A 17410-nucleotide genomic window follows, 5' to 3' on the forward strand; every position below is an offset into this window, starting at 1 on the left:
TTTTGCAATGTCGAGGTTATATTTACTTTAGTTGTAAATCTGACTTGGAATTAAACATTTACGGTTTCATATTAAATCATTATTTTTATTTTGTTGTCAAAAAGTCCGCAGTAGTACTGGCTAATACGAATTCCGGTCATCAATGAATGACATACGTATAACCTTATTGATTGTTTCTATAATTGAGTTATTTCCTGTTAAAATAAAATAGTCGGGGCCCATATTACTGCAATTAAGTCTAAATATTTTTCAATGACTTCGATCTTATCCCTCCATTGAATATATTAATAAACTTCGTACGAATCTATGTTGATGTCAAATTATTGTGTATATGCCCAATAAACAATCTGTATTCTAATTTATACTGGAATATAGATTATTTACAAAAGTCCTTTGTTCTTATTTGCTTATCAAAATCAGTATTGTTGAGTTATGTATTATAGCTTCACTCTACTAACATATCAAACTAAGCATAATTCATGCATTATTGATTCAAACTAAAACTTTACTTTTAACTAAACTATAATCATGTTTTGTAAAAATATTAATAAAACTTTATACGTGTATGAACATATATGAATATTGATATATTTATCTGAAAATATATTTATTTTAAAAAATTAAATAAACAAACTTAATATTTCAGTTTAAATTTAATTTTTTTAAAATTATAAAATATTAAAAATCTGTGCCTAGCTGGTAAGCCTGGAGTTACATTTAATCGTTTGGTATACACATAGTTATACTCATTGATTCAGACAAACACCAACTTTTGTCTGGTTTAGCAATTTGAATTCAAGTTGGTACATATTTATTATGCAAAAATTTGTATTTTTTGTAAAATATTTTAATATATAGTAATATTTTATAAATAAATTTTCATTAGAAATGTTTTCTTTTAAATAAATTTAAATAAAATTTAATAATGATGTGATCTCAGTTATATACATGTAGAATAAATAAATATTTACACGCCAAACTTGTTGCTCTCTGAACTATGCACATTATTTTAAAATTTAACTATGAAAAACTATTAGTAATAGAAAATTTCACTTAGAGAGTGTTTGGAAACGGAACTTGTATTTCATTTCAAATGAGAGATTTTAATTGACAGGATTTCAGTTGTTATTTCAAATTCTCATGTTTATACTAATATTTGAATGTTCTGGATTTCAAATGAATTCAAATCCAAATTACCAAATAACTTATTTGATCAAATCCAGAATTTCAAATGAGATTCAGTTTTCCAAACGGGTCATTATATAATTTAATCAATAATAAATGTTTGGGGTTTAAAATATTACACATTAATTTTTTTACCCATGCAGGTACAAATTTTCTTGTTTTCCATTCGAATGTGTTTAATTTTTAACGACTAATTCAATCATTAATTAACCGGTTCAATTCTTTACCTAAAATATCCATTTTTATCCATTCTTGATTTTTATTTTAACTATATTAGTTTAAAAAATCCCGTGCGATGCACAGGTTCTCATTTATATTTCAATTTTTTTATTTATCTCGTTATATTATAATTTTAAAATATTTACATAAATATATAATAATAATAATATATTTATATAAAAAATAACAGGATAACATGTGGTAGTAATTTAGTAGGATAAATATACTATATCTAGTAATTTAACAATTTAGTAGTTTAACGGCTATTCATTTCTTTTGTAATAATAGGATAAGTTGTGAACGTAATTTAGTAGGATAAGGAGACTATGTATGAAGTAGTTTAATGATTTAGTAGTTTAGAGGATATATAACACTATTCATTTATTTATTTTAATAACCAAAATTAGGGGATAACCATTGAATTAAATTATACCTCATTCTGGTTGTGAATGTAGTTTAGTATGATCAGTAGACTAGTAGTTTAATAATTTAGTAGTTTAGCGGATATTTAACACTATTTATTTATTTATTTATTTTTATAACCAAAATTAAGGTATAACCGTTAAACCAAATTATACCTAATTCCGGTTATTATAATATAGTATATAGATCTGCACTACTTCCATCTTAAAATCTATCCTATTACATAATAAACCGAACATTAAAAATTTGATTTGGTATACTCCTTCAGTAATTTACTTAATTATTTTTATTTTATAATTTTAATAATTTACTTAATTATCATTAGTATATAATTCAATTAACTTTTTAAGTATAAAATATTATTTATTGTCTTTACTTAATTATTTTAATTTTAATTAATATTAAAATCAACTTTCTTATATGATTCCAATCTATTTATACTATATCAAAATAGACAAAACATTAAAATACATCCATCCACGTTGATCATATTATTATAATCATATCGATCCAAACGTTGTTTCAAGATTGTAACTTATTGATTTGACGATGATATTCTTTATAATGAACACGAGCCAAGACAAAATAACAATTATTATTCACACATACCAAAATATTATATCATTGGACTGACTAAAACTAAAATTAAAAGATAATGTGGCCCGGTATAATAGAAAATAATATACACTATTCATCCGTCGGTAGCTATTTTGGCACTTGACTCTATATCACTTATGCAGAATTACAAGACATCAATTATGTACAATTAATCAACCTATTCTGCATATCTAGTTAAAGTCAACATGACTTATATGCTACTACAGATTCTATACAAAGGTGCATACATAACTGTGCTACAAACTTATTATTACATAAGCTACTCACTCGATGGATAATAAGTTAATCATCCGTCGGGACTAAAATTCTTATCCGTCGAGTGCTACATAATTTCACTAAGTAAAATCTACTTAGATGTTTTGTTTATGAAATCATCAAGTACACAATATATGCACAACAATTTCATCAAGAGTTGTTTCTTCAAGATTATAGTTGTCTCTTACAGTTGTTGCCTTCAAATCCTAGCTTTCAGGAAGAGCTAACATGAATTTAAGGTTTGAATCTTCAAGATCATACTCCTTATCAACCAATGACAAATCATTCAAGAGTTTGACAAATCTGTCATATAAATCAGTCAATGACTCATTAGGCTTTGAGTCAAAGTGTTCATACTCTTGAGTGAGTATTATCTTCCTGTTCTTCTTAATCGAATCAGTTCCATGGCACCTTGTTTCCAAGGCATCCCATATCTCCTTTGTAGTCTTGCAGTTAATTACCCTGTTTGACATTACATTATCAATGGCATTATGCAGCAAGTGTCGTACCTTAGCATCCTTAGCAATTGAAGTGATATCTTTAGCAGTGTAATCACTCTTCTCCTTTGGTACAGACTTTGCTGCTTCACCTGCAACTGCGAGTTTTATTGGATTGTGAGGTCCTTCCTTGATTCTATCAAGATATTCTGGATCTGTAGCTTCCAGAAACATAGTCATCCTCACCTTCCATATGGGATATTCAGATGGTCTTAATATGGGAACTCTAATAGCCTCATATCGACTATGGATTTGTATCTTTGGAGGTTCTTCAGTTTTGGTGGGCTTAGTTGGAGTTTCTACTTCAGACATGATTGTTTTTGTATCTTAAACTGTTTGTGTGTTAACGGATAGGCTCTGATATCACTTGTTAGGTCACACACACTGTAGAAGGGGGTTGAATACAGTGTATAGCACAATCAAATCAAATTCTAATAACACAAGTAACATAAACTGACTTTATTCAAAGAAATAAACTCTGTTACAATATGGAACTGTCCTCTCTCAGTGATGAACAAATATCACGAGAGCTGTTAGGGTTACAATGAATAATATTCTCGATAATGATAACACTTATAGTGTAAACCCTATGTCTGTGTTTATATACTACACAGTTACAAGATAATCGCTAATTGATATGGAATATTATTCTGCTTCCTAAAATATATCAATCAGATATCTTTTCTTCCAAGTATTCTATTCTTCATAGAATTCCTTCTTCATGCATATCTCTTCTTATGTTTGTCTCAATCTTCTCTTCCTTCAATCAGCCGTCTTCCTTATCTGAACGTTTCCTTTAAGTCCTGATATTATCTTCTGATAAATATCTCCTGAACCTTAAGTACTGATGACTTAAGTTCTGACTTCAGTGTAAGTGCTGATTTTAGTTAAGTACTGATTTGTCCTGTTTAAGTAAGATCTGAAAACTAAACATAAATCATATTAGTCATGACATTATCAAATATATCTAACATGAGGAATTCTATATCATCTTTCAATTGTCTACACTCATCGGTGTCATGACCAGTATCCTTGTGGAACCTGCAATATTTATTCTTATCTAGCTTGGTAGGATCAACCTTCAGGGGTTTAGGCCAACAAATGTCTCTATCTTTCTCAATTTTCATCAAGATCTGGCTTCTAGAAGCATTCAACTTAGCATATTCAGTGAACTTTTGCCCCAGTTCCTCCCTTCTTCGGGGTCGAATCAGTGTTTTGCTCAGTTCTAGGATACTTATCCTTAGCAATATAGATCAGTCTTTCGCTTCTTTCCACCAGCGGGCTCGTTATTCACTACTGTCTTCCTCATGCTCTCCTCCACTTTGATGTATTTCCATGCCCTATCTTGGAGCTACAACATGCTTTCAGGGGGGCGCTTGGCCAAGGACATCTTGAAGAACTCGTCCCTAGTTTCCTGTTGCAGTGCTATCATAGCTACCTTGTCATCAAGGTCTGGGACTTTTAAAGTTTCCTTTGTGAAACGATTCAGATAATCTCTCAAGGATTCCTTTGCTCCCTGCACGATGCTCATGGGAGACGCTGAACTTTTTCATGCACTCTCCCGCTGATAAATTGCTTAATAAAGCCTGATTTAGTTCTCTGAAGGACCCAATAAAATTCGGGGGCAAACGGCTATACCATCTTCGAGCCGTCCCTGATAGGGTTTGAGGAAAGGCCCGACACTTAATAGCGTCGTTCACGGGCTGCAGCAATAGTGCATTAGAGAATGTCCTGACATGATTAGCGGGATCTCCGGCGCCATCATAAGCTTTGATGGTGGGCATCTTGAACTTCCTTGAGATATGGGCGCTCATTATTTCTTCAGTAAATGGTGGAGTAGGATCATCAGGATATCCCAAGGGAAGAAAATTACTTGGATCAGCCCTTGGGACAACAGTCCTTCTCTGTAGTGGACCATCCAGGTCTATTATTGGAGGAGGATTTTTCCCTTTTGGAGGTAGTGGGGGTCTGGGGATCTGGTGCACCTCCAAGTCGTGCTTCAGCCTTTGAATCTCAGCCTCATGAGCCCTGATTCTCTCCTGCACTTCTTGGGGATTCGTCCCTCGGGTGCTCCTAGGACGTTGGTTACCATCAGGCATCGACTATTTACCAGCACGCCTCCTTCTTGGGGCCACATCATCATCCGAGGATTCAGAGTCTCTCTCAGTATAAGGACCAGAAAATTCTTGATCCTCCGGGATAGGAGCTAAACCACGTATATATTGGGGCATCTTCCCTTGTGCTTCACTCTGATTAGCATGCCCACTTCCTCCAAACTCGGGGTAAAGGGGCATCCTATAAGGGGGGCTAGTGGTCACAATAGTTGAATACTCATACCCAACGGGTCGAGAATTCCAGGTGTATGTAGCTGTTGAAGTTGGGAATTCGTCCCTTGAGGAGCTGGGGGAATCGTCCTTTGAGGCTGAGGTTCAGTTGCCTCTACTGGGGCTCCTCCTTGGTTGGTGGCAGAGGTTGAATGCAGAGGTATCTCCACTGTTGACGAAATCGTTTGGGTCGTCCCTGCTGGTGTTCCTTCAGGGGCGGTGTTTTCTCTCCGTGTTCTCGCCATGGTTGTTGTAAGCGTTTCCCACATACGGCGCCAAATGTTATGGATTAAAAACTAAGGTATATTAATTGCTATACTTACTACCAGGGTTCATGAGCTTCGATACTTGATTTGACTGCTCTTGTGTCTCGTGACTCGATCTGCCTTAACAAGATTCCTACGTACCTTGCTGATTGCCAATGATCAAGGCAAAAAATGTAGTTCTGATTTGTGGGGTGAGAACCCTTATATAGGTATTGAAAATCCTTGAGTTGGACTAGAGTTAGGAGACTTGGTGGGTAAGTCTCTGAATTAGAATGGACTTTGGAGTTCTAAGAGGTAGAAAATTGATTCCTTATCCCATGAGGTTCCTTGGAGGCCAATCTTCAAGGAATTATATTCCTATCTGGACTTAATTTATCAGCTGATTTATCCCTTATTAATTAATTACGAAAATAATTAATATTCAGGGTTTTGGGCCCTTTTTAATGGGCCTAGCTGTCATCCCAATTCTGATATAATTAATACGATATTAATTACGCAATCAGCGTTTATTTTATTCCCTATCACCTACATCGTGTAACGTTTTGCATCTTTTTTTATTTATAATGTAGCAACGTGACTTCAAGTCATGTTTTGTGTTTTGTGTTTTTTTTTTGTTTTTTTTCTTATTTTAAGCTTGTTTTGATGTATTTTTTAGGGGTTTGGAAACATCATTTAATGTTTAGTTTTACAATATTTATTTTTATTTAATATTTTTAGAATTTATAAATGATACCATAATTTAACAATTTTTAACATTTAGAGTTCACCAGTCCCTTTTTGGGTTTTAGAAACATTAAAAAAGAAATTAATAAATATTACACTGATTTAGGGTTTAGATCCTAAACCCTAATTTAAGCTAGGGTTTAGAGCCTTTACTAGGAACTAAATATGTAAATATATTGTGTGAGCCCGTAGGGTTTACCCAGTGCGCACCCGAAAGGTAGCGGCTGCGGGTTACCTACGATAAAAAAAATGTAAATATTAAATTAAATAACTTAAATTTTAAAATGTAACTTAATTTAATAAATTTTAACATTTTAAGTTTCATTAATCCCCTTTTGTGTTTTAAAAATAATTTAAATATTTTTTTTTTATATTTTAGGATTAACAATTTTTTATTTGAGGTTAAAAATATTTCTTTTACAAAAATTATATGCGCAAAACGGTAGATAAAGTAGCGTTTTGGTACAAAACGCTATATCATGTACCTTTTTGAACCAAACGCTACTTCAAGTAATGTTTTGTATATTATTAAAAAAAATAAAGTATCAACAATATGATTCGTTTTACATTTTTGGAAAAAAAATATACAAAACGAAGTGCGGTTATGAAATGAAATTTTGGGCTGTTGATGAATCTCGATGAATCTCTTTCTCACAAGTCACAAGGAACAGCAAACTCCCGGTCTATAGCGCTCTCTCTCTCACGGTGACTCTCATTCCTCCCCGCCAATTATGAATTCCTTGCGCCATTTCCGACTTCACACACCATTTTCACACACTAATCACCCCTTCCTCCCTCTCTTTCTCCACACCCAAACAACCCCCCCTTCACCAAATCTTGACATACCCACCATTTCTCAACTCATTACTAACCAACACTGGTCTCTACTCAAAACCCTTCTTAAACCCACTTCCCCTATAACACTTCTCCAATTATTATTTAACCATTCCACTCATCCTGAGGTAATCTACTCTTTCTTCAAATGGTCTCAAGTTCATTATAAGCTTTCACATTGTCTTGAACATTATTGTAGACTCTTTCATTTACTTGCAAATGCTAAAAAGTATAGAAAGATTCGATCTTTATTGCATTTATTTGTTAATATGGAGAGGTATAGCTGTTCTTCTGTGTTTCATACTCTTTTGAATTTTGGTGATAGGGTTTCTTATAGTTCTGTGATTGTTGATATGTTGATTTTGGCCTATGTTAATAATTGTCATGTGACTTTGGCTTTAGAGGGGTTTGAGAGAGCTGGGGATTATGGGTTTAGGTTGTCGGTTTTTTCGTGTAATGCTTTGTTGAATTTGGTTGTCAAAGAGGGGAGGTTTCGGGTTGTTGAGTTTTTGTATAAGGAGATGATTAGGAGGAGGGTTGAGCTTAATTTGATTAGTTTTAATATTGTAATTAATGGGTTTTGTAAGGCTGGGAAGTTGCATAAGGCTAGTGATGTTGTTGAGGATATGAAGGTGTGGGGGATTGAGCTGTCGGTCATTACTTATAACACGCTAATTGATGGGTATTGTAAGAAGGGGAGTACAGGGAAAATGTTGAAAGCTGATGCGTTATTGAAGGAAATGGTGGCTAATAAAATTTCACCGAATGAAGTTACGTATAGTATACTCATTGATGGGTTTTGCAAGGATGGAAGTGTATCTGCCGCTGTGAGAATTTTTAAGGAAATGCAAGTTCAGGGGTTCACATCTAGTGTGGTTGCTTATAATGCACTAATTAACGGGCTTTGTAGTGATGGGGAAATAGATAAAGCTCTTGTTTTGAGGGATGAGATGGCGGCCTCAGGTTTGCAGCCGAATATTGTTACTCTCAATGCTCTTATAAATGGGTTATCTAAGAAGAATATGCTGAAGGAAGCTAAAGACTTGTTTGATGGCATTGTTAAACAAGGTTTGCATGCAAATGTACTTACATATAATACATTAATTGATGCCTATTGCAAAGCTGGAGAACTAGAAGAAGCAATCAAGCTACGTAGTCTGATGTTGGACCACACGGTCATCCCCGATGTTTCGACCTATAATTGTTTTATTGGTGGTTATAGTAGAAAGGGGAACAATGAAGCTGCTAGTAAGCTTTTAGATGAAATGAGGGATAAGGGCCTGCGTCCCAATGTTGTTACTTACAACATCCGAGTAGATGCATTATGCAATATGGGAAAATCAAGAGATGCGGTCAAACTTTTAGATGAGATGTTTGACTTGGGTTTGAGACCATCTCACATAACATACAACATTTTGATGGATGGTTATTGCAGGGAAGGCAATCTGCGAGCAGCTTTAAATTTGAGGAGACGAATGGAGAAACAAGGGCTGCAACCAAATATTGTAACATATAATGTGTTACTTAAGGGCTTATGCGAGAAGGGGAAGCTGGAAGACGCGAATACATATCTGAATCAGATGCTGGAGAAGGGTTTAATCCCTAATAAAATAACCTATGACATTGTTAGAGAAGGGATGATAGAGAAGGGATTTGTTCCAGATATTGACGGGCATCTCTACACTAGTTCTGTAAGCACTTGACTTGCACAAACAATATGGATTGGTACCATTGCCAACGAGATTAACTTATAAATTGAAAAGTTGACAGACTGCCAATTTGTATTTGTACCTTGGAGAAAGGAGTATCCAGACAGAAAAAGTTCATGCAAGTGTATTTGTCTTAATACTTTAAGTACTGCAATAGTACTAGTCTATTACAAAAAAACATTGTTTTATAGGTCAAAACACGCTAAACTTCCCAAATATTTTTAGAATTTGCTCATTGTGTTCTTGAGTTGTGTATTAATGAACGAACTTATAATCTTTTAGGAAAAAGCTTAATATTAACCGACTATTGGATGGTCAACGTCCAATTTGTAATATAATCTTTTAAAATTAATGAAGAGCTAGAAATTTTGAGATGAGCAAAAAGTTGTGAATAGCACGCTTATCCCTCTACTATTATTTTTCTTGATCAATAATCTTTATCCACTAGATGCTAAAAAATATTATGGGATTTAACTCTAAAGTTGTCTCAGTTATTATGTAACTGTACAATCTCTATAAAAACAAGTGGAGAGAAGGTTAAATGTGAACTTGTAAATAAGAAACTCTCAAATGCTCTTTGTGCAGAATGTGAGAAATCTAGTTCCCATATGATTGATAAGAGGAGCTAAACTTGGATTGTGGATTTCTTGCAGCATTAAATATTAGTTAAGACATAGGTGAATATCCCAAGTTGGACTGTATTTTGGATGGACAACTAAGGTTTGGTTATCATCATACATATGCATGTGAGTATGTTTGCCTGAACTAAGTTACGAGTTTATATGGACATTTTTAATGGAATTTTGGCTGTTTCATTTTCATCGAAAATCTTTAATGGTTACTGACTTGTTGGCTAATAAGAACCGCCTGTAGTCAAGTTTGTAGTATGCTATATTTATGATCCATTTATCTTCTAGTCTTCTTTGTAGAGACCGCAGAGCTCCATGTTAAGGACAGAAGCAATATCGGTGCTTTGGTATCGCATGATTTCGTTCTTGGTGGAAATCAGGTATTACAAATCTACATATTTGGATAAATAGGTTTTGTCAGAAGTTAGTATGACCAATATGCATATGCGAATAGAGCTAGAGAATATTACTTGGAGTAAAGAATGGAGCTCTAATAGTTACATATAATTTTGTTCTTTTGGAAGTTAAAATATGATGTGTGTAAGCGTATATTATTTGATGAATAGGGTATCAAAAAGACCCCTCTAAAATTGGAAACTGTAGTATCCTTTACTTATACCCATATATAAATATGATCATTTGATCTTGTTGTAGGATTACTGGGCTATTTGTCTTCATAAGAAATCTCCGAAGTATTCCTGTTAGTCTCCGAGATTTCTGTATTTCGTTAACATTTAAAAATTTAGACTTGTAGATTCCAGAGAGTTTCACCGTAAAAAAGTGTTGGAGTCTCATTTCATGTTCAGAAACCGGCAATTTTCTGAGGACATTAGCCTAAAGTTTGCACCAAACTGGAGCTTAAGAAGCGGTGCAAGAAAGCGAAGTTGAAGAATGCTTTCAGCCTGGTAATGATGAATAATTCAGCTCTTTTGCTGCATATCTGTGATTTCTGAGGAGCATAGATGGGACATTAATAGATGTAGAATATTTTTATTTGGCACTATGGCCAAGTTTCCGCTTGTTCTAAGTCGATCTTTGTCTAGACACTGTTGATGCAGGCTGCGATATTATAAAATAATAGAGTATTCTCGATTTTAAGACATGGCCATATTGTAGATAGAATGTACTGTAAGTTACAGTCTGTAACGGTGGTTTTCCCGAAGACACAAGTGTGATCACCTTGTTCAGGTAAAAAAAATTCTTTTTCTAGGTGTATTCTTTTCTCCCAGATTGTTTTGTTGATAACTGCTTTTACTTTGCATGATTCTGTTTTTAAATACAGCTGTTGCGCAAATCAATCTTTAATACGCCAGTTTTGTGGGGAATTTATAGTGTTATTTCATGTTTGCAAATGTGGGTGATAATAAGGCGGCCTCAATGATTTGAGGCGAAAGAAGCCTATAATGTTGGTGGGATTAATTTTGCAATGTCGAGGTTTATATTTACTTTAGTTGTAAATCTGACTTGGAATTAAACATTTACGGTTTCATATTAAATCATTTATTTTTATTTTGTTGTCAAAAAAGTCCGCAGTAGTACTGGCTAATACGAATCCGGTCATCAATGAATGACATACGTATAACCTTTATTGATTGTTTCTATAATTGAGTTATTTTCCTGTTAAAATAAAATAGTCGGGGCCATATTACTGCAATTAAGTCTAAATATTTTCAATGACTTCGATCTTATCCCTCCATTGAATATATTAATAAACTTCGTACGAATCTATGTTGATGTCAAAATTATTGTGTATATGCCCAATAAACAATCTGTATTATAATTTATAATGGAATATAGATTATTTACAAAAGTCCTTTGTTCTTATTTGCTTATCAAAATCAGTATTGTTGAGTTATGTATATAGCTTCACTCTTACTAACATATCAAACTAAGCATAATTCATGCATTATTGATTCAAACTAAAACTTTACTTTTAACTAAAATATAATCATGTTTTGTAAAAATATTAATAAAACTTTATACGTGTATGAACATATATGAATATTGATATATTTATCATGAAATTATATTTATTTTAAAAAATTAAATAAACAAACTTAATATTTCAGTTTAAATTTAATTTTTTTTAAAAATTATAAAATATTAAAAAATCTGTGCCTAGCTGGTAAGCCTGGGAGTTACATTTAATCGTTTGGTATACACATAGTTATACTCATTGATTCAGACAAACACCAACTTTTGTCTGGTTTAGCAATTTGAATTCAAGTTGGTACATATTTATTATGCAAAAATTTGTATTTTTTGTAAAATATTTTAATATATAGTAATATTTTATAAATAAATTTTCATTAGAAATGTTTTCTTTTAAATAAAATTTAAATAAAATTTAATAATGATGTGATCTCAGTTATATACATGTAGAATAAATAAATATTTACACGCCAAACTTGTTGCTCTCTGAACTATGCACATTTATTTTAAAATTTAACTATGAAAAACTATTAGTAATAGAAAATTTCACTTAGAGAGTGTTTGGAAACGGAACTTGTATTTCATTTCAAATGAGAGATTTTAATTGACAGGATTTCAGTTGTTATTTCAAATTCTCATGTTTATACTAATATTTGAATGTTCTGGATTTCAAATGAAATTCAAATCCAAATTACCAAATAACTTATTTGATCAAATCCAGAATTTCAAATGAGATTCAGTTTTCCAAACGGGTCATTATATAATTTAATCAATAATAAAATGTTTGGGGTTAAAATATTACACATTAATTTTTTTACCCATGCAGGTACAAATTTTCTTGTTTTCCATTCGAATGTGTTTAATTTTTAACGACTAATTCAATCATTAATTAACCGGTTCAATTCTTTACCTAAAATATCCATTTTTATCCATTCTTGATTTTTATTTTAACTATATTAGTTTAAAAAATCCCGTGCGATGCACAGGTTCTCATTTATATTTCAATTTTTTTATTTATCTCGTTATATTATAATTTTAAAATATTTACATAAATATATAATAATAATAATATATTTATATAAAAAATAACAGGATAACATGTGGTAGTAATTTAGTAGGATAAATATACTATATCTAGTAATTTAACAATTTAGTAGTTTAACGGCTATTCATTTCTTTTTGTAATAATAGGATAAGTTGTGAACGTAATTTAGTAGGATAAGGAGACTATGCATGAAGTAGTTTAATGATTTAGTAGTTTAGAGGATATATAACACTATTCATTTATTTATTTTAATAACCAAAATTAGGGGATAACCATTGAATTAAATTATACCTCATTCTGGTTGTGAATGTAGTTTAGTATGATCAGTAGACTAGTAGTTTAATAATTTAGTAGTTTAGCGGATATTTAACACTATTTATTTATTTATTTATTTTTATAACCAAAATTAAGGTATAACCGTTAAACCAAATTATACCTAATTCCGGTTATTATAATATAGTATATAGATCTGCACTACTTCCATCTTAAAATCTATCCTATTACATAATAAACCGAACATTAAAAATTTGATTTGGTATACTCCTTCAGTAATTTACTTAATTATTTTTATTTTATAATTTTAATAATTTACTTAATTATCATTAGTATATAATTCAATTAACTTTTTAAGTATAAAATATTATTTATTGTCTTTACTTAATTATTTTAATTTTAATTAATATTAAAATCAACTTTCTTATATGATTCCAATCTATTTATACTATATCAAAATAGACAAAACATTAAAATACATCCATCCACGTTGATCATATTATTATAATCATATCGATCCAAACGTTGTTTCAAGATTGTAACTTATTGATTTGACGATGATATTCTTTATAATGAACACGAGCCAAGACAAAATAACAATTATTATTCACACATACCAAAATATTATATCATTGGACTGACTAAAACTAAAATTAAAAGATAATGTGGCCCGGTATAATAGAAAATAATATACACTATTCATCCGGACTTAAAATATTACCATTGATTAGGGCTAAAATAATAAATAAAAAATTAAAATATACTTTATTGGATTTATTGCATCGGGTTAAAATAAAATAATATTCAACCTGAACTAAAATAATATGTTTTACAAGATTCCTTCTACGCTAACTCCTGAAAATGTGGGCATAATTGTTCTATTTTTTCCTCAATCTTCAAACGCCCTCTAGACCTGAGGTATAAGTCTGGGGGTTACTAGCTAATCACCAGACATGTACAACCTGTATAATATTTAAGCAGATGTATATATAACCCCTTTAATACTAACCAAGATCTTTTTAGGTTGAAGTATGAAAACAAGAACCAAAATCTAACTTTATTACAACCCAAATTTTAATACCTTACAAACTCTCTTTATTACAAACCATTATCTAACCAGTTTTAAACTACTTTTCTCAATTATTCAAACACACACATTAACTATCTACACTAAGCCTGCTCAGGCAACTCAAAACTTTCCTCCTGAATTGTGATTAGCACTCTTGGTATGAGAGGGTCCCGCAGCTTGACTCGTTTCTTTACCACTCGAGTCCTGATAGGTTTCATTTTCCTTCTTAACTGAAAACAATAAGGTGAATAACAACAAAAATGGGGTGAGCCATAAGTTGCTCAACAAGTCCTCAATATAAAAGCAGTATTATAGTAAGTTAAATGAACCGATAATTTGGTTACATCTGCAAAGATATAACCTCGCAAGAAAAGAACGAAGGCCACTATCAGAGATTATCAAACGAACTAAACTGGACACAAGTTCGCACCTATATCCTGCTGATCAGCCAGGATACAGTGCAGATCCATACCTCAATGTATAGATCCATTCAGGTACCTATGCTCCACGGCCCCACACAAGGATCCGTCTAATTTCCGGTCCTTAGGATCAAGTGTATACCTGATCCCAATCGTCGCCATCCAGTCCATAGAGGAACAACCAGAACAATCGGTATGCTTTGATATATCCCAACATCAGAATATATCAAGATATATGTATATATATATAACTATTGGAATATAAATAGAGGATTCAACGAATTAGGTTAAATAAGGAATTAAAATGAAATATGAATTAAGGCATGATAATTGTGTATCAGTATTTGTGAGCATGAATTATAAGTGTGTAATTGCAATAAGGATCTTAAGTAATTTCACTATTCTGAAATTAGAATCGGGGAAAAACTTGTCTTTCACGCGATCTACCACAAGTACTTCACCGTCCTCTATCACCGGCTCGACTCGCCTTGTTGGCTTCGCTTCTATCAAAGAAATAGACTTATTTAGTCATCCCGTATCTCAATCGCGTCTCAAACCGACTTCACATAGCCCGTGTCGTCTACCCGTACGCGTATTACTAATTCGTATAATAATTATTAGCAGATAAGACTCAATTAACCACATGATTCACATAACACACAAGTCACATAGTCATTCTAGGTTTAAGATACTTTTTAGAATCGAAATCAACTCGCTATTCGCTTAACTAAACAATATCTGGCTCGTTTTCTATTTTTCGGGATTTATTGAACTCGTCTCTATATGTAATTAGGCTTATAAGTAAATAAATATCAAAAATCGACTCGCTTCTAAAAGAAATTAAGATTTAAAACTATTTTTAATGAAAATAGGTCATTTTTCTGAGTCGAAGGGCTTTCGTTTCGCTCAAATCGGATAAACGGTTCAATTATTATTCGATAAATACAGATAAATCAATTTATTAATCAATATAAATAATTATTCCTAATAATTGAACCCTAAAAATATTTTTAAATAATTATTTGGGAAAAATCAGAATTAAAAATGATTTTTCCATAATTTTTGGAATTAAACTGAATTTATTATGATTTATTGAAAATAATTTAATTAATTATCAAAATAATTAATTATTTTAAATAATTAATAACAAATAATAAATAAATAATAAATAATTAAAGGAATAAATAGTTTTGAATTTTAGAAAATATTTTAGAATTATTTATAATATAAATTAATTAATTAAATAATTAATTAATCAATTTATAAAATAAATAAAAAAACTATTTTTATAATTAATAAAAATAAAAATAATATTAAATTGCCAAAAACATCTGTCAGAATTGAATATTCTGTCAAAATGGATCAAAGGCGGGTCAAAGTCGGGTCAAAAATCTGGTCACCAAAAACAGATTCGGGTCCCTAAGAACCCAGAATCCGACGACTATCCGGCCACCGGAAAAACTTTCCGGCCACCCTATTCAGGCTAATCCAGACATGGTTTGGTCACTTTTTCAACTGGAATCAATCCCAAACCAGTTCAACAACTTCAATCAATCATTTAATCACCAAAATCATTCCGTAATCCTGACCTCCGATCAAACCGACTCCAATTCCGACCAAACTTCGAAATCACAAAATCGTACATGAAAGGTCGAGATTAATAGCTTAAAATAAAGCCTGAAACATGTAAAATCAAACCCCTATATCCATATATACCTCATCTATCTCTAAAATAAAAAATGATTAATTGAAAATTAGGTATAAATCCTAGAAATTAAATTCAACTATTCAGGTATCGTTTGTTAAATCAAATTATCAATCATCAAGCCATCCTAATAACTCTATAATCAAAAAGACCCAATTCGAACATAAACCTAGAAATCGAAAATCAAAATATACGATTTAAAACATGAAATTGATAGTAGAAACAGAAAAAACAGATCAAAACCTTTGATTTGAGTAATTGAATCACTCGATTTGTTTTAGAAATCAGCTGGAAATCACGGTTTGATTCTTCGACCCGATTGCAAAGATCCGACCCGAATTTCAGAGAATTATCTGATTTTTAATTATTAATTAAATAAAAATTAGGCTATTTATAGTAGTAATATTAATACTTCTAATTAAATTTAAGGCACTAATTATACATCTTTTAAAATTAATTGGCCCCAAATTTTATAATTTTTTTAGTATTAATTTTTAATTTTTAAATATTTTATATATACAATATATATGCCAAAAAATCCCAAAAATTGTGAATAATTCAAAAATGAAAAGAAATGGTATAAATGAAAGTCCTATAATTTTATAAAAATAAAAATGTGATTTTTGCGGGGTTTTTAACACCCAATAGGGCCCGGAAAAGTCATTTTTCGCGAAACGAGAAAATTTATAAAATATCTAGATGTTCAGAATAACGTGATGGTACAAGCCGTTCTGAGAAAAATAAGACCAATTATTTTATTTGAAATATCAGCTATTAAAACATAGTTCGGGTCGTATAACTTTTGATACGAAGGCTTTAATACGAAACAAAATATCCGATAAATACTCGGAAAATACCCTGACTATACTAAATACATGTAGCACACATCAATTAGGGTTTTATAACTAATTACACATAAATGACATAATAAAACACATAATTTATCTTTATTACGATATAATACAAGCGTAATTTCCCAGTCGTTACACATGCCTGTGCCATAACAAGACTAAGTCAAATTGACAATCCTAAGTAAGTTGTATGATAATCTAAGTTTGCATTTTGTATTGTATCACTTAAGTCTGTAAAAATGAAAATAGATTAGACTGGAGTATTTTTCCGTAAAAAGTCTCAAGCCTAAGAATAAACTCTGAAAGAATATCATGAAGATCATGCCTCAGAGAAAGTATGAAGAAGTTTGGAGTTGAATAAATCTGTTTTGAGAAAAACATTCTAAGTCAAGAAATCTACAAGTCACAGATTAAGTGTTATAGAGAAGTCATTC

The 17410-nt window shown here is 31.5% G+C and overlaps 1 protein-coding gene across 1 annotated transcript; it reads left to right on the top strand.

The window, feature by feature from the left end:
• Positions 1-7127: 7127 nt before the first annotated feature.
• LOC141666524 (uncharacterized) lies at positions 7128-10846 on the top strand. The gene is made up of 3 exons (XM_074472577.1): positions 7128-9035; positions 9983-10062; positions 10429-10846. Exons 1-3 carry the CDS (start codon positions 7242-7244, stop codon positions 10568-10570), a joined length of 2016 nt encoding a protein of 671 aa, XP_074328678.1. The 5' UTR covers positions 7128-7241; the 3' UTR covers positions 10571-10846.
• The last annotated feature ends 6564 nt before the right edge of the window (positions 10847-17410 follow it).

Source organism: Apium graveolens, chromosome 6 (genome assembly GCF_009905375.1).
Source record: "Apium graveolens cultivar Ventura chromosome 6, ASM990537v1, whole genome shotgun sequence".
Taxonomy (NCBI): Eukaryota; Viridiplantae; Streptophyta; class Magnoliopsida; order Apiales; family Apiaceae; genus Apium; species Apium graveolens.